This window comes from Schistocerca americana, chromosome 2, assembly GCF_021461395.2.
Source record: "Schistocerca americana isolate TAMUIC-IGC-003095 chromosome 2, iqSchAmer2.1, whole genome shotgun sequence".
In the NCBI taxonomy this organism is placed as follows: domain Eukaryota; kingdom Metazoa; phylum Arthropoda; class Insecta; order Orthoptera; family Acrididae; genus Schistocerca; species Schistocerca americana.
The window spans coordinates 302,944,390-302,965,526 of NC_060120.1; the positions used below are offsets into that span (position 1 = coordinate 302,944,390).

At 41.9% G+C, this 21,137-nt stretch overlaps 1 protein-coding gene across 1 annotated transcript in view; it reads right to left on the reverse strand.

The window, feature by feature from the left end:
* The window catches only part of LOC124595205 (torsin-1A-like), an 86,386-nt gene extending 84,413 nt beyond the window's left edge, over nt 1-1,973 (reverse strand). Inside the window, exon 1 of the mRNA XM_047133843.1 lies at nt 1,427-1,973. Within this exon, the coding sequence (XP_046989799.1) occupies nt 1,427-1,598 (172 nt within the window). The 5' untranslated portion in view covers nt 1,599-1,973. The remainder of the gene's footprint in view (nt 1-1,426) is intronic.
* Between the last annotated feature and the right edge of the window lie 19,164 nt (nt 1,974-21,137).

Here is a 21,137-nt window from a genome sequence, read left to right on the forward strand (position 1 = left end):
GTAACCCCTTTTGTAGACTTCATTTGTAAGAGGAATGGTATGTATGTTTAATCTTTGAACATGACTGCGTTTTGACGGTATATGGAAACTGATGTTAACGGAATTTTTTATGGATCTGTGATTTTGCTTTTCATTACAGTTAGGGATTAATTTAGATTGTAAGGTATCACAGAGTTTATTCTGGCTCTTTCAGTTAAGTCAGGTTTTCAATAAGAGTTAGTCAGCAAGTTATTATTGTTATTATTATTTGTATAACGGGCTTTATTCTAGCAGTATAGGTCAAATGAACTTTCTTATATCAGTATTTGCAGCAAATTGTAGTTTTGTGGTATTGAGGACTTTGTCTGAGCTAGTTTTGCCAAGTTTTTGGAAGAAGTTGCAGTTTTATGGTGCAGTGGAATTCATTTGAGCTATAGAGGGTGTCACAGGAGGCGTGGTCACTATTCAGGGATGACAGGTGTGATCATTTGAATAAAAGAACTCTAAAATAAATTTTTTTCAGACTTTGTACACATGGTTATGTTATAATTCACTGAACTGATGCTTTCAATATAACTGTTCTACTTTGACAACCATCACCATTAGTACTAAACAAATGCTGTGCTGGTAGGCTGATCTGATGCGTATCCCAAGGTCTATGTTAGGTCGGAAGTTGGCTGCTGTTGGTTGGCGAAGCCAATGAATGTGTGACTACAGTATTCTTTTACGTTTACATGTCGCGTTATGCTGCTGAAGAACAGTACTGTTATCGTAATGTGGTCTGATATTCTCAATTTGAAGACAGCATTACGAAGAACATACCCGTTCGAAACCCCCATATTCTCTATGAGGTCCAGGTAGCTTAATAGTTACTACAAACGTAACTACATAACAGCACAGTCGCCTCGCCATATGACTGATAGCGTCATTGGTCGTACAAGTCGGATTGTATCGTATTCTACACCATAACTGCTTCGAATCTGCTGGGGCGGGTTGCTACAACACAAAGTTGTTTCAATAAAGGGGCGCATTAAGTGTATTTCACTTGTGTAAGTGGTTCGGTTTACCTACGATCTCTGGTGTAAAAATGTGCGTGAATGCGATGCCGGCAGATCTCATTATTTTAATAAAAAAAACTCCATGTTAACGTGGGAAACGTAAATTGCTACATCATGCAAGTTTAACACAAAGCGTGGCATGAGTCATCAAAATAAATGGGGCAGGAAGAGAGAGAGAGAGAGAGAGAGAGAGAGAGAGAGAGAGAGAGAGAGAGAGAGTGTGTGTGTGTGTGTGTGTGTGTCGGGAGAGGGGGGGGGGCTCAATGTGAACAAAAATCACCTATCTGGTCCCTACATGCGAAGATAAATGAAACAATATCAGTTGCATTACGAATACATACATCGCACAGAACTGTTGACAAAAAAAGTACACTGAGGGGTATACTCACGATCAATATTTGCATATTCCCAAGAAGCATGGCAACAGTCAACTAAATTGCACACTTCAGCTCTCGACGCCGCATATATCTTCGTGATGTACTCTGTTATTGTAGCAGCTGTGAATTCCGTGAACAGCAAAATGCTGAACACTACGGAGAAAACTGAACGACCGTACATCATAATTCCGAATACCTAACGTAAGAGCTTGTGTGTACGTCCTCATCTTCAAAAATTATTTGTCTCTTTAACACAACACATGCTGCAAACGTATGAAATGAATCTCTCACACACAACACTATCACGCCCAGTAATCAGCAACATCTCTCAACATCAGCGCCGATAACATTCGTTTAGTGCTTACGTAAACATATGATCTTCACATTTAAGTCGAACCGCCAGCACCTCCGATAAGATCTATCGTTCTTCCACAGATTACATATGACGTGACCCGTGGTAGGATCCACGGAGCGACCAGACTGAGTAAAGTGCTACGAAACTGACTGGCTGGAAAACTTCGCGTCATCAGTTGGAGCTGCGGCAGTTGAGGCGGCTATGATCCCACATGTACCACCCAGTCAACGAGTAAGACGTCCTCCCGCGTCTGCATCTACACTCTGCAAACCACCGCGAGGTGCATGGCAGAAGGTACGTCCCATTGTACCAGTTATTAGAGTTCTTCCTGTTCTGTTCACGAATCGAGCGCAGGAAGAATGATTGTTTGAATGCCTCTGTGTGTGAAATATTATTCTAATCTTATCCTCATGATCCATATGTGAGCGATACGTAAGGGATTGTAGTATATTCCTAGAGTAATCACTTAAGGGGCTCCAGGAAGGTTCAAACAATGAAATGTTCAACTTATACTTTTTTTGGATTTTAAAAATCTACAAACTTCTCCCTTTCAACTGACATATATTTTACTCAGTTCAGAAGACAACCACTATTTTAAAATATTTTTGAAATACGTTCTGCATGGGTGTACCCACTGTGGCCAAAATGAAGACGTTCTTAGTGTTCCGGTGTAATTACAAACGACAGCATGAAGCTGAAGAATGCAAGAGCAGAGAAGGCTGTGAGATGACGTTAGCCAATAGCTCGCTGACTAGGCCCGCACCACGACAGGCGTGGCCTCTATACGAAAAGAATATAAGTGCCATTCCTGCCAGCCTTGGCGGACAGTAGAAGACAGACACTAGTAGACCCGGAATTGTGATCCATATCCATTACTTGCATGGAGATTGTAAACAGCGAAAGAAATTGATTGTTTGCATGACGCCAATCGCTTGCAACATGTTCTTGTAAACCAAAGTCAAGTATTTTCAGTCTACTTTAATGTAATAAACACCATTAATATGATTTGCTTGAATTGTTGTATAGCTGTCCGAGAAAGCAGCATCCTTTAGGCACCCTATAAGAGATGAGTGGGCAGGACCCCACAATTAGGATCTGGCAAGGATGACTAAGGAATGCAGAAACTGGGCGTTTACTGCATCCCTTGCCAGTGCAGAAAAATATATGTAGGCCGGACCATCAGGATGGTACAGGAGAGATGCAGTGGTCATAACCGTCACACAGACAATGCACAGCCGACCAAGTCCATCGTGGCAGAGCACTGCATCTCACATGGACATTCGTGAACTATGATGGCACAAAGATGTTACAGCTGTCAAACACCTTCTGGAACTGTATCCTCAAAGAGGCAGTGGAGATCAGGCTGCATGACGAACTGATAAATAATGACAGCAGTTTTCAGTTAAGCAAGGCCTGGGATCCAGCCTTGAACACGATTAAAACACAACAACAGTCTACATGAAAATCGGCTCCTGCAGGACACCTGAAGAAGAATATGTATTGTCACCACAACGGCAGTGTTCTGCATGCAGCCATGGCCACTAAAGAACTCTGGTCCACGATCTGTCATGGGGCGCTGTGCTTCCCCCATCACCTGGCGCCAAGCTACCCCCACCAGACTATGGACCATGCGGAAGTGCCAAGACAGAGGCTGCGGGAGGGGAGTAAACTTCATATAAAGCCATAATCCATCAGAGATCAATCAGATCGATCAAACAGATCATTCTTGTGTTCACATGAAGGTGAAGGCTATGCACTCCGCTCGCTGTCATCCCCATTGCAGCTGTGTAGGTAGCTCCAGAACTACCGCTAGAGTGTGTGTGTTGCCACACTATTGCTTCAGCTGCTGCCCCTGTAGTTCCTGCCCATCTACCAGAGGATGTGTGCAGTGGCTGCCATTACTGCCTTTGTGAGCTGTTGCTGCTTCTGCCGCTACCACTGCCAGTCTCAGTGTCGCTGCATGAGGGTGCAAGTTGGCACATCGCGACAGCCATGCAGCCATTGCTGTAAACTCTAAAAAGCAGCCCTGCCTACAAGTTCCAACAAGCATAACTGCTGAAATTAGGACGAACATAGAAGTAGGTGACATCTCTAGACAGCCATATTCAGGGACTGATAGGTAATGAATCTAGCGAGTCAGGGCCCTGACTGTGGTCAGACAAGCCCGGATTCATCGAGGCAAAGGCACAGAGTAGGGTACCAGCCTATTCTCCACAGTCAGGTGGAGATAGGTAGACAACTTCATCCACCACTCAAACACGTGTCCCTACACTGAAGACATGTAGTCCAAGACCAAAAGGCCTTCCAAACCCAAGGGCCCTAAAACTCGGGCACTGACAACCCAAGCTGAAAACATTAGCAATCCCAACGTCCCCACTAATGAAAGGGATGAAGTCGAGGACATAGCTCCACCCATTCTCTCCGCCACACATGGCGTAAGAAAAGCGTCATATGCCGAAGTCGCCAGCAGCAACTCCATCCATCCATCCGAAGAAGGAACCCTATAGATCTCCCACAACTGGAAATACCAAAACAGACCACCAACTCCAACCAACACAAAGACAATCCCAACCCAAAACTCTAACCAGGAATGCACGAGTGTAGTGCTACACAACCTCCCAAAAGGTACCTCCAGAACCAAGGTAGCATCTGCGCTAAAAAGGACGGCTCTTGGTGGAGAAATAACCGATGTCATTACGACACGAAAGGGTGATGCTATTATAAAAAACGCTCACAGTGACCTCAAGGAATACCTACAGTGGAAATTCCTCAAAAATAGTTTCCAGGGGCGCACATAAGGCTGCTACCACCACGAAGTCCTAACCAGGCTAGGCTACCCAGGGAAACAAGCTCTCCAATCCTAACTGTCGTCATCAAAAACGTCGATGGCGAAGTTTCGGGCGCCGAAGTTACGGAAGAATGGAAACTCCAAGGCTACTCCGTTATCAAAGCGACCAGAGTCATTGGCTGAAGCGATAACAAGCCAAAAAGTATGATACTAGTATTTATACACGATCAATACACGCATGACGATCTGATCCTTCCCCACTTCAGGTTTAACTACTGTAGTGTTGCGGAATAGTAAAGAGTTGGAAACGTGGAATATTGACAAAGTTTCGTTGTCTATGCCAAGAGCCAGACGCAGTAGGTTAGCCAAGAGGTAAGAGGATTGCACATGTATGGAATGTGTCGTCACGAAGGGGCAATGGCCTGGTTACACACAACAGGCGAGAGAGAATTGCTTAGCACGCGGGTTTGTGTTAGATGAAGACTGTCATAGAGTGCAAGACAGAGGTATAGCATCAGCTGTACTGCAGTTCACAACTTCGCGTAAGTCTGCCGTAACAACACGTAACTCTGTCGCAAGAACACCTAAGGGGCGAGTACGACACATGAATCAGCAGTATAAGTGGAACGAGTGCGTTCATTACAAACGAGCATGACGTCAGGACATCGCTCGTGCTTCCTTTAAATACGCCAGCTTTGATAGCAACAAGGCACTTGCACTCACAGTTAGCCTTGCAGTTAGATGTGTACTGGGTCGCTGCGTAGCGCTCAGCTCGGTGATCGACATGTTAATCTTTACAAAGGAGATGTTGCAGTAAGGGCGGCCCATTCAGCAGCAGACGTGACGGGACAGTACCAGCTCTGGTCCTCTCTGCTGCCACTGTCAATCATCGACCCAGGATTAGCAGACATCGCGGCAGACTCGCTCGTCGCCAATGCTGACCACATCAGCGACCCGTCGTCGAGATCGTGCGGGGCCTAGGCCCTGTGCATCTGCCATCACAACGGGGTGAGCCGACGATGCTGGGGGACTGCAGCCCGTTCCGCCCATCCACAGCGGACGAGCCACCAGGAAGAGCAGGGAAGAAGACAGGGTGGGATAGAGTACACTCTGCACTACGAGAACGCCTCTCGTGCCCAACCCGAGGCCACCTGCTGTCCGCCGTCGAGCCGGCCGGCCAGCCAGATGCCACCAGCCACACGCGGCTGAAGTATGAAGTAAGGACATTCCTCCAATACGTCACAGCACGCGGCGCTGCGCTAGCAAGACGTGCGGCCCGGAGCTTGTGACTTCACTGCGAGTCAGCGAGGCCTCGGGGAAGGTCGTTGATATCACCAAGCCATATTGTACTCGGCAGGAATAAAGATGTTATGAATTAATAATGTTTCTTTGGCGTCTCTGATGCGCCAACAGTCATTTCCTAGCATCCTGACAACTGGAGAGGTCACCATTCGGCCATCCAGTCCACCGTAGGCGACCGGGACCACTGGGGCGCCTACAGATTTGGTGTCAGAAGTGGTCGCGCCCACTGCCTACAGATTTAGTGTCAGAAGTCCTCGCGCCCACCGCCTACAGATTTGGTGTAGTGGTAAGTGCACGAGGCGATTTTTGTTAATAACTATGGATGCACGTTCTTTGTTGGGAGTGCACTTTGTGAGACCTGCGGAAACAGCAGATTTATCTGGGTTTAAGGGAAACAGTTGGGAAACGTACTTGGTACCAGTCAGATGTACTGTGTGTAATTAAACGGGGCATGGGGAGCCATGCACGAAGTTTGTACCAGTAGAATGTTCAATTTGTAGACGGTTTGGTCACGCAGCGCACAGTTGTAGAGAGTGTCGCTGGGCAATAACAAGGCGGAAGAATTAATTTTGTTTAGTTGTGCATTGTGAGTCTTGTTTGTCTTCTTGTGTGTAGTGCTCAACTGTGACAAAGGAGTTGAATAGCTGGTGTAGTTATTGTTCTGAGGAGTAAATTCAGTATAGAGTAAGTTGTTGGTAATTTGCCCAAATCATGCCGGAAACAAGATCCGTTACTACTGAAGTGAGTACAGCTGCTCTGACGGAGCAAATCTTAAAATTGTTAGAAGAGAATGCGCAGCATAAGTTACGTCATGTAGAATTAATGACGCAAATGGAGACCTTGCGTTCGGCGCAAGAGTCGCAAACGGGTTCAAGTGAGTGCAAGTCAGTAGCAATGTCCAACCTTGCAATATATCCTTCAGTAGCTAACTTGATCACGCCTTCCTAGGGTAAAACAACAGAGGATGTCACAGCATTCATTAACGATGTTTTGGCCACAGCTGCAATGAGCAATTGGTCGGACGTAACTACGTTACGTATGGCAAATTTGCGACTTGCGGGGGAAGCCAAGATGTTCGTGATGTACCATGAGACGCTTAGTAAGGCGAACACGTTTGAAGAATTGGCAAATGGGTTACGACAAAGATATCGTAAGCAGAATAGTACAAGATTTTTTAGGGAGAAGTTAGCTAATTTGAAACAAAAGGTCATTGAGACAGTGGAGTCTTTTTCAGATAGGATACGGAAAATTAATTCGCAGACTTATGAATTATCAGGTAATCCTGATGCGAATTGTGTGTTACTACTAGAGGCAGAAAACAGAGCCCTCGATGTATTCCTCAGGGGAATTCCTGCAGAATTTTCTCGTAGGGTTAGGAAGGAGAATCCAGACGATTTAACTGCAGCACTGCGTATTGCAACGTATCAGCAGGAGATGGACATTGCAACAATGGTTCGCAATGATAAACGTATCTTTGCGTCGGAGAGGAATTGTTACCGTTGTGGGAGGAAAGGTCACGTGGAGTCTCAATGCAGACAGCCGCAGTGCTATGCTTGTAAACGCTACGGTCACAAGGCGAATGAGTGTCGTAGTAAGCAGAATGGTAACGGGAATAAACAGGAAAAGGCGTTAAACGGGAACGGGAGTGTTTCGTCCATCGGAAGACATTCCCGGTAAACAGAAGTATGGTGAAAACTAGTACAGAGACGGATTGTTGCTTGATGGGTGTTGTAAGGAATAACAGATGTAAGTTTTTGATTGATACAGGGCCACATGTATCTGTTGCTAGTCTAGGTTCAAATGGCTCTGAGCACTATGGGACTTAACATCTATGGTCATCAGTCCTGCTAGTCTAGGCCTCGTGGGTAGGAGAAGACTAGGTACTCCTAGGTATAGATTACGTGGAGTAGGGAATAATGGGTTGCAATCATTGGGTACAACACAGCTCGTTTTTAAGATTGGAACTGCAGAGTTCGGAGAGCAAATGGAAGTGTTGCCAACTGTGGGACAAGGGTATTCTGTGATTCTCGGACTGGACTTCCACGATAAACACCATGCCAAAATTAATCTTTCACAGCTTACAGTTGAACTTAGTGGAAACTTGTTTTCAATGGGTACAACAGCTGTAAATGTTTCTACGTCGCGAGGTGCATCTGTTGCTAAAATGCCACCAATTGAACCACGTACAAGGGCATTAAAGATGATTACGCATGTCAAAGTGCCCAGAGCTGGTGTCATCGCTGCGAGTCAGCGAGGACTCGGGGAAGGTCGTTGATATCACCAAGCCACGTTGTACTCGGCAGGAATAAGGATGTTATGAATTAATAATGTTTCTTTGGCGTCTCTGACGCGCCCACAGTCATTTCCTAGCATCCTGACAACTGGAGAGGTCACCGCTCGGCCATCCCGTCCACCGTAGGCGATGTGGACCACTGGGGCGTCTACACAACTATGTACACACAGAGTAGCCCAACCCACCCAGTGCAATCGTTGCTAAGAGAATGACCACTCCACAGACGCCTGCAACAACCAACTAAAATGCAGCAAATGTGCCAGACGCCAAAGAATGCCAAGCTGAAGAAGAAAAGTGCGCGAACTGCGGGGGCAAACACCTATCAGTATCCCATGCATGCCCCCAATGGCCAAAGCAGCTGTTATCACTACAAACCACAGAACTAATCAAATGTGTTGATACCCCCAAGGCAGAGGCACTAAAGTTGAAATTCCCAGAAACCTCTACTGAAGAACTTATTCACGTGGAGGACATGGTGCGAGCAATCACAACTGCTCTCCACAACATCCTTCCAGACAGACAGGAGCTAATCACAAAAGCCATGACCTCAGTTCCCGAGCAATTCTTCGGAAGTAAAATGGCTGTCAGTGTCCCAAACAACAAATCCCACATACTACTCGTCAAAATCAAACCAAGAGTAACACCCACAGTCGCCTCCCCCTCCAGCCTAGGAACTGTGCAACAAGATGGTGACTAGCGTCAGTCACTGTTGCACTCGTAAACGTTTGCAGGTTCAACAGGAAACAGCCTCTGATACAGGGCCTGGTGGACGAAGAATGGGTCGACATCTTAGGAATCACAGAGGTCAGAGCAGGCCAGAATATCCAACAACTAAAAAAATATGATATGCCACAGATCGCAGCAGACTAGTTCGATCCTTGGAGAAGCCGCAATCTTTCACCACAAGGATATTCCAGCAGTACATCTTGATCTCCCAAGAGTACTTCAACCATCTTCACATCGTGGCCATAAGGATAGACACGCGAAAACTCGGCACAGTAACTGTAGCGACCTTTTATTCACCCCCCCCCCAACGACCCTCTCCCCACAGAACTCATAAGCCATATAGTATTCCACGGCAAATGCATCATAATGGGCGACTTCAACGTCAGAGGCCAAGTCTTAGGCGACAATCACAACAGCAAAAGGCAGGACACTGATGAATCGCCATTAGTGTGGCTGCATAATGACTCCCCCGTCTACATCAGTCATGTAGACTCCTCCATACCGGACCACATCTTTTGCAGTGACATCCTGGGGAATTACTGTACCGCCTGCAGAGTTGGCCCAAGCATTGGGAGTCACCATATTCCCCTTCTATTTGACACAACGGCTCTCGGCTCCAAAAAATTCAAATTTGACACCCCAAAAACTATCAAAATCTATAAGAAAACAAAGTGGGAAAAATTCGTCAACAGTCTAAAGGGACAATTCCCCACCACGAACATTAGCTCGGTGGATGACTTACACAACTTTAATGACCAAATAGTTTCAGCATATGAACTGTATATCGAGGAAGCTGTCCCCACCAATACAATCAGGAACAAAAGAGAGGCAATGCCGCAAAACATCTTATCCACTATAAAACTAAAGAGACAACTACTGAGGCAATTTAAAAGGTCAGGTGACCCTACCTTAAAGACTGAGTGGAATAGGCTCAACTCTTCTGTTGAAGAAAACCTGAAATGCTGGACGGGGATTGCTGGCAAAGGGAATGTGACAAACTAAACCACAGAGAGCCAGAAAAATTTTGGAGCACATTCAAACAAATAACAGGAGTTCCTGGCAGCAACCTCCCAGCGCAACTCTCGTCACCCCACAAGGCCTTGCAGCCAACGCCCACCAAAAAGCGCAAGTGTTCAGTGAGATCCTAAAGGAGGTCCATATCCACCCCACTGATCCTCTATTCAATGGCGCGTTCGCTATAAAAATCTAAGAAGATCTTGAGAACGTAGCACCTGGCAGGGCCAAATCACCAGGAAATGGTTACAACTACTCCGCCCCACATCCTTCTTCCAACCTTAAGCCGCCTCTTCAACACAGTGCTTAAACTAGGAATAGCACTAAAACTTATCATGATTCACAAACCTGGCAAGCCATTGAATCAACCCTCTCCTACTGCCAAATTTCGCTCCTCCCAGTAATAAACAAGACATTCGAAATAATCATAAACAACAAATCCACAAATTTATCAACAAATTTAAAATTCTTTCACCTGAGCAAGCCGGATTCTGGCAAGAACACTCGACAATGGACCCTATCATTAGACTAATCAGCACCACATGAGAAAGCCTAAACAGCATATTGCATACTGGCACTATTCCTAAACATCGAACGAGCATTTGACAAGGTGTGGCACTGCGGACTGGCATTCAAAATGGCCATGCAAAATTTCCCTCCACACTTTATACACCTCACAAACTCTATAATAACCAACAGAACAGTGGCGGTATCGACAAATTCTGTCCCACAGTAGGAGTAGCGCAGGGAGCAGTTCTCTCACCCACGCTTTACAGCCTGTACACGGCAGACATCCCATGTTCTAACAGGAGGAACGAGCATTTCGTCCTCTAGGCAGATGACACTGCCTGCTGGTGCACAGCACATTCGGAAGAGGAACTGAAAAGCTAACGGCATCATACATCCCATAGCTAGAACAATGGATGGCCAAATGGCATATCAAACCCAGTCCATCAAAAATCCAGCTGCTGCTATTCAGACATCAAAATTTAACACAATGTGCCAGGCTAAAGCCTAATGACCTCTCCATAACTATACGGCAGAAGAATGTGGACCCTGTCCAGAGTTCCAAATACTTAGGGATGACACTCGACTCCACACTGACATGGAAACACCACGTAGACGAGATAATAAAGTCCAAACGAAGGATGAAACTAGTGAAACTAATCAGTACTAAATTCGAGGGTGCTAGCCCAGAAGCAGTGCTACACACTTATAGAACTTTCGTAAGACCAATTCTTGAGTATGAATAGCTTCCAAAGCACAATATGCCAGTATTGCTGCATTCAACTGCCAAAACTTAAGGCTAGAAGGAAAGCTACACTACACCATGGCAAACAAACTAGCCTATGAGGACACCAATACTGACCAATCCTGGATAAGATAACACCCGAAAGTGTCAAATATGGACTGAACAGGGGAGATAGGGAAGGGATAATGAAAGACCTGATCTGTAGGCAATCTATGACTTTAAAATAACCAAATACAGATGCCCTTACCCCCACAGACTTTATTGCACACTCACTTCAAAGGACGTTCCCCAACAATAAGGAGCTAATTTAAAAGTTAGAAAGAGAAGAATTCAGTGAAATGAAGTGCTACACACAACTCCCATCCCCACAAAATAGTGAAGTGAAGTGCAATGACTCATCATAGCTGGCCTGACCAATCTTCCCACTTACAGAGCTTAGGAATAGAGTTAGCCAAGAAACCAAATCGTAATATAAATACATATTCAGCCAGTATAGCAAATCCCAATTGTACGAATAATCTAGAACCAAGAACCAAGCTCAATAAGTAACAGAATAACGTCCACATACCACTAGAACAACCAACAGAACAGATCTCCAACTTTAGAAATTTGCATGAAATCTGACTGTCTATCGAAAAGACAGTAACAGCTACAAAACAAAAAGAGAAATTTGCCATGAACAGAAAATCCAGCGCCATCCTGACTGGGGTTTTGTTGATTTCCCCCAGTTGTAAGGTGAATACCAGAATGAAGAATTCCACCACACAGAATTATGCAAAGACTGCTAACAAAATGGCAAGAGGCAGAATAGCACTACCAACCCAAGTAGGTAGGACTCCCCCATGAAATAAATAAATGGTGCCCCAACTAACCCCAGACTGAGAAGGAGTTGAGTCTTAAACAGCCACCACCATCTGTGAGGGTGTTGCAAAGAAAATAAATTAAATAAATAAATAAATAGAACTCCAGGAAATCCTGAAGATGGCAAGAAGTCAGCTTGCCAAAATGTCTTGTCTTTTGGACGACGACGCTCAGCTGAATATCTGAGCAATTTTCAAGATTTCCATATACCGGGAAAACCTCAGATCACACATAAGTGTTACAAAATAAGTGTTGTGGCTAACCTGTGATACTTTTAAATATATATCATTCACTCAATTGTCATATGTTTCATGTTTATTTACTCTTTTGTAATCCTGAAATTGTTAATAGTAAATTCTGTTCATTGAAGTCTCTGTTTTATTGAAGGAGAATCATAGGTAAACGTAAAGTGACTAGAAATCCTTTGAAGCTTCTAAGAAAAGGAGAAATTTTGGGAAGACAAAGGTAGGTGTTTTACCATAAACAATAAAATAATAACCAAGTGTATGAACTTAACCTTGCTGGTACACCTGCCCATTGCAATGAAAGTGAGAAAGAGAGTCTTTCGCTTTTTCAGTTGATGAAAGTTCCCATCATTACTTGTGTCCCAAAGGAGAAAACAGTTGGTGTGAGTACAACAAAGAATTGCTAATTGGTAAAGTGTACTCTCATAAGCATAGTCTGCCTGATGCGGTGATGGAGGTGGTAGAACCTACTTTCAGAACCCGAACTGTTGGAAAAGTGTGTTTATGGAAAAAGCCCAAACCTCAATGAAAGTATAAATAGTGTTATACAGTCAAGAAACCCCGAGACTGTGTTTGCTGGAACTGAAATGCTTTACTTTGGTAGGCATGATACTGTTGCTACTTTCAATGATGCAACCTTTCCAGAATGTCTCAAAAAGACAGTTGTCATACCATTTTACAAAAAGGGTGACAATTCCTGTATCAATAATTATAGACCAATTTCACTTCTGCCTATTCTCTTAAAAATAATAGAGTATTTCATACTGCAGCAAATATGCATACACCTATCAGACAATAATATATTAAATGATTCTCAGTATGGATTACGTCAAACTTAACAACAGTCAAAGCAGTTGAAAACCTTATCTCTTTTGTACTAAGCTCATTCAAGTCAGAATTATCTGCGGAAGCCATTCTAATTTACGTGAGTAAGACTTTTGACTCAGTTAACCACAAATTATTATTAGATAAACTATGTTGCTATGGAATCAAACACTTGAAACTCACACTAATTGAATCATACCTCAGCAATAGAAAACAAGTTGTAAAGCATAATGGCCAAAAGTCACAGACTCTAAGTATAAAATGAGGTGTTCCTCAGGGCTCAGTGCTTGGCCATCTAATATTTATACAGGGTGTTACAAAAAGGTACGGCCAAACTTTCAGGACACATTCCTCACACACAAAGAAAGAAAATATGTTATGTGGACATGTGTCCGGAAACGCTTACTTTCCATGTTAGAGCTCATTTTATTACTTCTCTTCAAATCACATTAATCATGGAATGGAAACACACAGCAACAGAATGTACCAGCGTGACTTCAAACACTTTGTTACAGGAAATGTTAAAAATGTCCTCCGTTAGCGAGGATACATGCATCCACCCTCCGTCGCATGGAATCCCTAATGCGCTGATGCAGCCCTGCAGAATGGCGTATTGTATCACAGGCGTTCACAATACGAGCACGATGAGTCTCTACATTTGGTACCGGGGTACCATAAATGAAAGTCAAGAGGGTTGAGGTCAGGAGAGCGTGGAGGCCATGGAATTGGTCCGCCTCTACCAATCCATCAGTCACCGAATCTGTTGTTGAGAAGCATACGAACACTTCAACTGAAATGTGCAGGATCTCCATCGTGCATGAACCACATGTTGTGTCGTACTTGTAAAGGCACATGTTCTAGCAGCACAAGTAGAGTATCCCATATGAAATCATGATAATGTGCTCCATTGAGCGTAGGTGGAAGAACAGGGTGCGCAATCAAGATATCACCAACAGTGCCTGCCCAAATGTTCACAGAAAAGCTGTGTTGATGACGTGATTTCACAATTGCGTGCGGATTCTCGTCAGCCCACACAAGTTGATTGTGAAAATTTACAATTTGATCACGTTGGAATGAAGCCTCATCCGTAAAGAGAACATTTGCACTGAAATGAGGATTGACACATTGTTGGATGAACCATTCGCAGAAGTGTACTCGTGGAGGCCAATCAGCTGCTGATATAACCGAGCAAGGTGGTGCAGTGGTTAGACACTGGACTCGCATTTGGGAGGACGACGGTTCAATCCTGCGTCCGGCCATCCTGATTTAGGCTTTCCGTGTTTTCCCTAAATCGCTCCAGGCAAATGCCGGGATGGTTCCTTTCAAAGGGCACGGCCGACTTCCTTCCCCGTCCTTCCCTAATCCGATGAGACCAATGACCTCGCTGTCTGGTCTCCTTCCCCAAACAACCCAACCCTGAGCTGCTGATAGTGCCTGCACACGCTGTACATGGTACGGAAACAACTGGTTCTCCCGTAGCACTCTCCATACAGTGACGTGGTCAACGTTACCTTGTACAGCAGCAACTTCTCTGACGCTGACATTAGGGTTATCATCAACTGCACGAAGAATTGCCTCGTCCATTGCAGGTCTCCTCGTCGTTCTAGGTCTTCCCCAGTCGGAAGTGTAGACCTTATTTTAAAGGCTTAAAAATTCTCAAAGTCCCATCTTTTTACATATATTGTTGTCTATTAAACATAAAAGAAAATTTAAACCACTACACTATAAGGAAATCTGTTCATCAACACAATACTTGACAAACAAATATGACTGATATACCCAAAACCAGGTTTAAGAAAACCCAATCTAGCTATGAATACATAGGCATAAAATTATTCAACACTTTATCTGTACAGGCTCAATTGGTTTCACTTAATATTTTCAAAACTAAAACCAATGTGTGGATGAAGGAAAATACTTTCTACAGTATAGAAGAATTTCAGAATAGTTGTAAAGTTGACCTAATTTATTGATAAATTAAGGCTTACTGTTATGTATAAATATGGGTGTAGAGGCAGCTATAAGCTAATAGGGTACAACGCTGCTATATTTTTTACCATGTAATATTTTGTTATATGAAACATAGTGTACAAATAGTTATAATTCTTCTGACGACATCGATTGCATGTTAATGCTGATAAATTAAGGTTTACTGTTGTGTATTTTATGTATAGATATATGTGTAGAGGCAGTGATAAGCTAACATGGTACAACACTGCTATATTTTTACCATGTAATATTTTGTTATGTAAAAAATAACATATAAATAGCTGTAATTTTTCTGACAACATCGATTGCATGTTAATTCTGAAAGATGGATAAAATAAATAAATAAAACCTTGTAAGCTGCAAAGTATTTCAAAATATGGGCAAAATCTCAGAGGGGATGGATCTCATTTCAGGGGATCATATTAGGAAGTCATGGTCTTGTCAAAGTAGCTGATTAATAAATTCCAGACGTTTGGGTAATTACATCCAGTGAAGACTGAGGTGAGAATGATGGTGTATTGCTGTAAAGAGTCTGCCTCCGAACAAATATATTGGCCTCAAATTCCAAGGCTTTCTGGGAGTGAACGTTTGACATGGAAAGGGTAGCAACTGTCAAAATATAAGTACAGTACTGTTGTTTGATAGTAGGTTTAGTGTGGACAGAAGTGTGTAACTGGCCTTCAGTGAGGACGAGATTAACATCAAGGAAAGAGGCACAGGATTCGGAATAAGAGCATGTGAAATTTAAATGGGGGAAGGTAATCAGAGATTCCAGGAATTTTAGCAGGTCATGAGTCCATATGGTAAAGATATCATCAATGTATCGAAACAAAACCAGGGGCTGGAGGCTTATGGACCTTGGTAAAGCCCCCTGCAAGCAACCCATCAAAAGACTGACCTAGGAAGGAGCCATCATGGTTTCCCTTGGCTGTACCCCTGGTCTATTTGTATGTCTGCCCTCAAAGGTGAAGTAGTTGTTGGTAATTATAAAATTGATTAAGGGGTGTAGGAAGGATGTCATAGGTTTGGAATCAGTTGGGCACTGTCTGAGGATATGTTCAGCAAGTCAGACCATGTGTGTGGGGAATGCTGGTATAGAGGTAGATAGCATCAATGGTGGCCAACAGCATGTGTGGTGGGAGTGGTACAGGCACGGATTTCAGATGACATAGGAAGTGGTTGGTATCTTTGATATAGGAGGAACATCTTTGTACTATGAGTTCATTTCGAATAACAAATTTTTTAGTTTAATAGCTGCCACGTCAAGCAAGATAGCTATTTCCTGCATACAATCCACAATTTATCCAGTGCTTGGTCTCACAAATCATGGAGTTTATAAGACTCCCTTTTTTGGTTACATACATTAAGTTTGTTTACTAATTCATCTAAAAATCTCTTAAGATTTTGGGGGTGTCATTAGTTTGCAAATATTGCCCACACACACACACACACACACACACACACACACACACATACACACACACACACACACAGGGAGAGAGAGAGAGAGAGAGAGAGAGAGAGAGAGAGAGAGAGAGAATCAAATACAGGTTGCTGTTCTTGTAATTCTAGAAGCTAGGAAAGTATACCTGCCGATGACTGTTTTCAATTTTTTCAGTAATAAAACGAAAAGACACTGAAATCAAATGAAGCACAGCAGTTATTACTTCATGTTAACTGCGACAGAATGCTCACGTTCTGAAACACTGCCACCTGGGAGGAGTGTTGGAAGGAAAGTGGCGCAACAAAGTACAACCAAGTTCAACTTTTTGTCGCATGACAAAAGTTGCGTCTCTTAAGTTGCCCCTCTAAGAAATGGGAATTCACACATGCAGCTGCATTGCAACTGCAGTATGCTACTATTTACCTGTGGCGGCACTTTTGTTGCGCTTGTAAACTCAGCCTTACAAACTCATTTTCAAACCTGTCCTACTGTGGCTGAGTTTTATTTTAGCTTGCTAAGAAGCACAGGTGGATTGTGATATTCATTCTGCAAACATGTCTGTGTTGCAATTTGATTATTATTAAGATCTGGCCCTTTTAAAGCAGCCTCAGTAGAAAAGGTGTGAGACACAGTTAAAGATGGCGGCCAGTGTAAAAGCCTAGCGTGTATATCGTCAAAAAAGGGCCAATTTTGTTGGTAAAACTAAACTTTGTGTACAATATAAACATGAAATATTGAAACTAAATGACTGTGTTACTAAATTACAACTCATGATCAGTGAACTGAAAGTGGATATTAGGAAACTTACATTAGAAAAACGTGAGCTGATGTTGAAGGAGGAAACGACGACAGAAAACTCGACTTATTCGGATAAGTTGACAAAAGATATGTGCATAAAAAGTTCACAGAGTGTTGGAAATAAAAAAAGTGTGAAAGCAGTGTAAATTTAGTGCACAACAACGGCTGTGATGTGTTATCTACGATAAATTACGAAAACTCCACAAGTAAACAAAGTGCTCTTCCATCGGCAAGAAGTGTGTTTAGTAACTCCCGTAAAATAAATAACGACAGCTACAAGAAAGTTTAAATACTGGAAAGCGTGTAGATACAAGACACAAGATTTTATTTCTATATGATAGTCATGGACAACATTGCGCTAGTTTATTAAATCAGGCGCTTCCACCAAGATATTTTGCGATGTCTGTTGTAAAACCAAACGCACAGTTGAAAAATGTTGTTAGTAACATTGATAAAAAAGGTAAAGGACTTCAGTAAATTTGACTGTGTTATTGTTCTAACTTGGACAGATGATGTAGTATCAGACATCAAGGATTAACAACGCACTGTGAACATGGTACTCACAAAATCTACGAACACTAAAGTGATCCTGTGTACAGTATCTTACAGATATGACAGGGCGGACTGGAACGACAAAATATAAAAATAAACACGTTCTCGGTGGAATATGTTTCCCAGTACAGTCACGCTAAGTTACTGGATGTAAATCGCTTTTTAAGGAGGCCTGATTATACAAAGCATGGGCTACATTTGGTGCTGAAAGGGAAGGGAAAACTATGCAGGAACCCTTATTATTCAGCCATGATTCATCCCACCACACCGTCACTGATCTCTGTTAACTCCTTGCAACAGGCAGATCAGTCACTCAACAAAACTATATGCTTACACTATAAGAAAATAACAGAAGACTAAACTAAAAATTTAACAGTAAATATGAATACCATGGAACGAATAAGTAACAAGGAAGCAACACAGAAGACAGTATCACCACAGTATACAAAATAACAGAAGGAGAAGCAAAAGGTTAACAGTAAATATGCGTACAGTGGTACGAACGAATGGCAGGGAAACAGCACAGAAGACAATATCACCATGTAAAATGTTTGAGGAAGAAGCCGTACCAGAGTGGACAGAAATTAAAAACAACAGATCACGACAAAGCACCAGGCAGAAGGTAACATCCAAACGACATATGAACGATCTTTTATGGCTCAATCCACTGCAGAAGAAAACAACCAAGAAGAAGTCCAGGGCCCCAGGAGGTGAAAAGCAGGTCAGAAACGAAAAGACTAGACGCTACTCTTCAAAGAAGTAACCAAGCAAGAAACATACCTCTCATAGAACTGAAAAATTATTAATGTACAGGGCTTAATCAATAACTTTTATGGGCTAGATGTCCTTTTGAATGGTTCATTGAAGGAGATTTCTAGCTTGTGTATAACTGAACAGTGGCTACAAGAACTACAAAAATGTGCAGTTAGGATTTCAGACTTCCAGTTGGTCAGCAGCTTTTGCAGGAAAATATACAGAGGGGGTGGAACATGTATATATGTAAGAACAGGTATTAAATCAAAGGAAATCAGGCTTCAAAATGTCTGCTTTGTTGAAAAATATTTTGAATATTGTTTATGTGAACTAACAGATAGTAAAATTATAATTGTATGTATATATAGGTCCAAATCTGGCAATTTTGAATTATTTTCTGAAAATTTGGAAAATCTTCTAAACTATCTAAACAGTCAGTCTTTGGGATTACAATATTAATTTCAAGGACAACGGTAAAAAAGGGCAAAAACTTGTTAATCTACTAAAAACATACAATATGGACTTGTGTGTGGAAGATACCACCAGATACAGCAGATAAAGTGAAAGTATTATAGACCACATATTCACTGACAAATCAAAATGTGGCTTTAAATCTGAGGTAGTGGATACAGGTTTCTTTGATCATCAAGCACTTAAGTGACAACAGGAGACATATTGAGAGAAGATGAATTAATGATGGCAGCATTATGGTCTTTAATCTAATGTTAAAAATGTAGACTGGGACATGGAAAGCAATAGTTCTATAGTTATAAAATCCAACAAGTTCTTGTCAAATTATAAATACTGCTATGATATTTCATTGCCTCTGAAGAGAATGAAAATAAACAAAAAATCAAATTCATGGATAACAAGTGAAACCAAAGAGACATCAGAAAGTCTTAGAATGCTATATACTGTAAGTGTGGAAAGCAAAATACTGTCTTGAAACCATATGCCAAGCACAGGGAAGCTATAATTAGTGCAAAAAGGAAGCACAATGATTCATATATCAGAAAGGATAACAACAAAATGAAATCTATGTCGAAAGTTATTAATAATCATACAGGCAAACATGAAAGTGCAAGTAATAAAATCATCATAAAACACAAAAGTGAAATTATTGATGATCCACTTCTAATAGCTAATATACTTAATGATCATTACATTAATGTAGCCCAAAACCTGATCACCACTAAATATAATCCAGAGATAATGGTCACAACTCCAATAAATGAAAGGAAAATCTACCTATATCCCGTAACACCCAAAGAAGTACAATCGGCTATCAACAAACTAAAGAATAAAATGACCTGCAGATTTGATGTTATCCTTGACAAAATTATTAAATAATAGTACTTATAATGTTGTCTCTCCACTTGTGGACATAAACAATGACTCCTTTGAAACTGGTGTGTTTCCAAGTAAATTTAAGCAGTCAACAATAATACCAGTCTACAAACGAGCTGACAAGTTTGACATTAAAAATTCCAGACCTCTATCATTACTATCTGTATTTTCGAAAATAACTGATAAAATAATATATGACGGATTGTCAGACTTCATAAACAAAAATAAAATTCTTGTAAATGTATAAAATGGTTTCAGAAAAGGCAAACCTACACAAACAGCTCTCTTCAGTTTCCTAAAACTTGTTTACAAAGCTATTGAGGACAAAGAACTGATCTGTGAGTTGTTTTTGGACCTTTCCAAAGCATTTGATCTCATAAATCATAATCTACTGCTGTTAAAACTGTATAATTATGGTGTCTGTGGTATTTCCTATGAGCAGTTCAAGTCAAGGAAACGAAGAGTAGAAAGTACTCAGGGTGGAAATGTGTACCATTCTCAATATAAAAAAGTTAATTATGAGGTGCCCCAGGGCTCAGTATTGAGACCATTGTTATTCTTGATTTTTATTAATGACCTACCTCAACAGTTTTCAACTGCTGATACCATATTATTCGCTGATGACACCAGCTTCATTATAAAAGGACAGAATGATTACAAGATGCGGCAAAAAATCGACAAAACAGCAGAAGTGGCAGAAAAATGGTTTAAAGATAACTATCTAGTCGTCAATGACACGAAAACTGTATGGATGAACTTCAATCCAAATAAGGAACAAAAATAGGACCAATGTAAAATGCACATTATCGAATAGCCAAATTCAGCAAAAGAATCACACAAAATGTTTAAGATTATGGGTGGATGAGCTTCTAAGATGGGAAAACATGTATAAATGCTTAACAAAAATCAAGTAAGTACTGTTACATATTAAGAGTGCTCAAAGATTGCTGTCATACTGAAACAGTGTTAAGTGCTTGTTATGCATACATGCATAGTCCACTGAAGAATGGAATAGTGTTCTAGGGAAGTGTCTCTTTTGAAAAGCAGTCTTTTAAGCTCCAAAAGAAAACTTTAAGATTAATAAGTGATGTTGCTTACAGAGCACCATGTAGAGGTATCTTTAAAGAATTAAAAATCTTGACTTTACCATCTATATTTATATTTGAAAGCATATGCTTC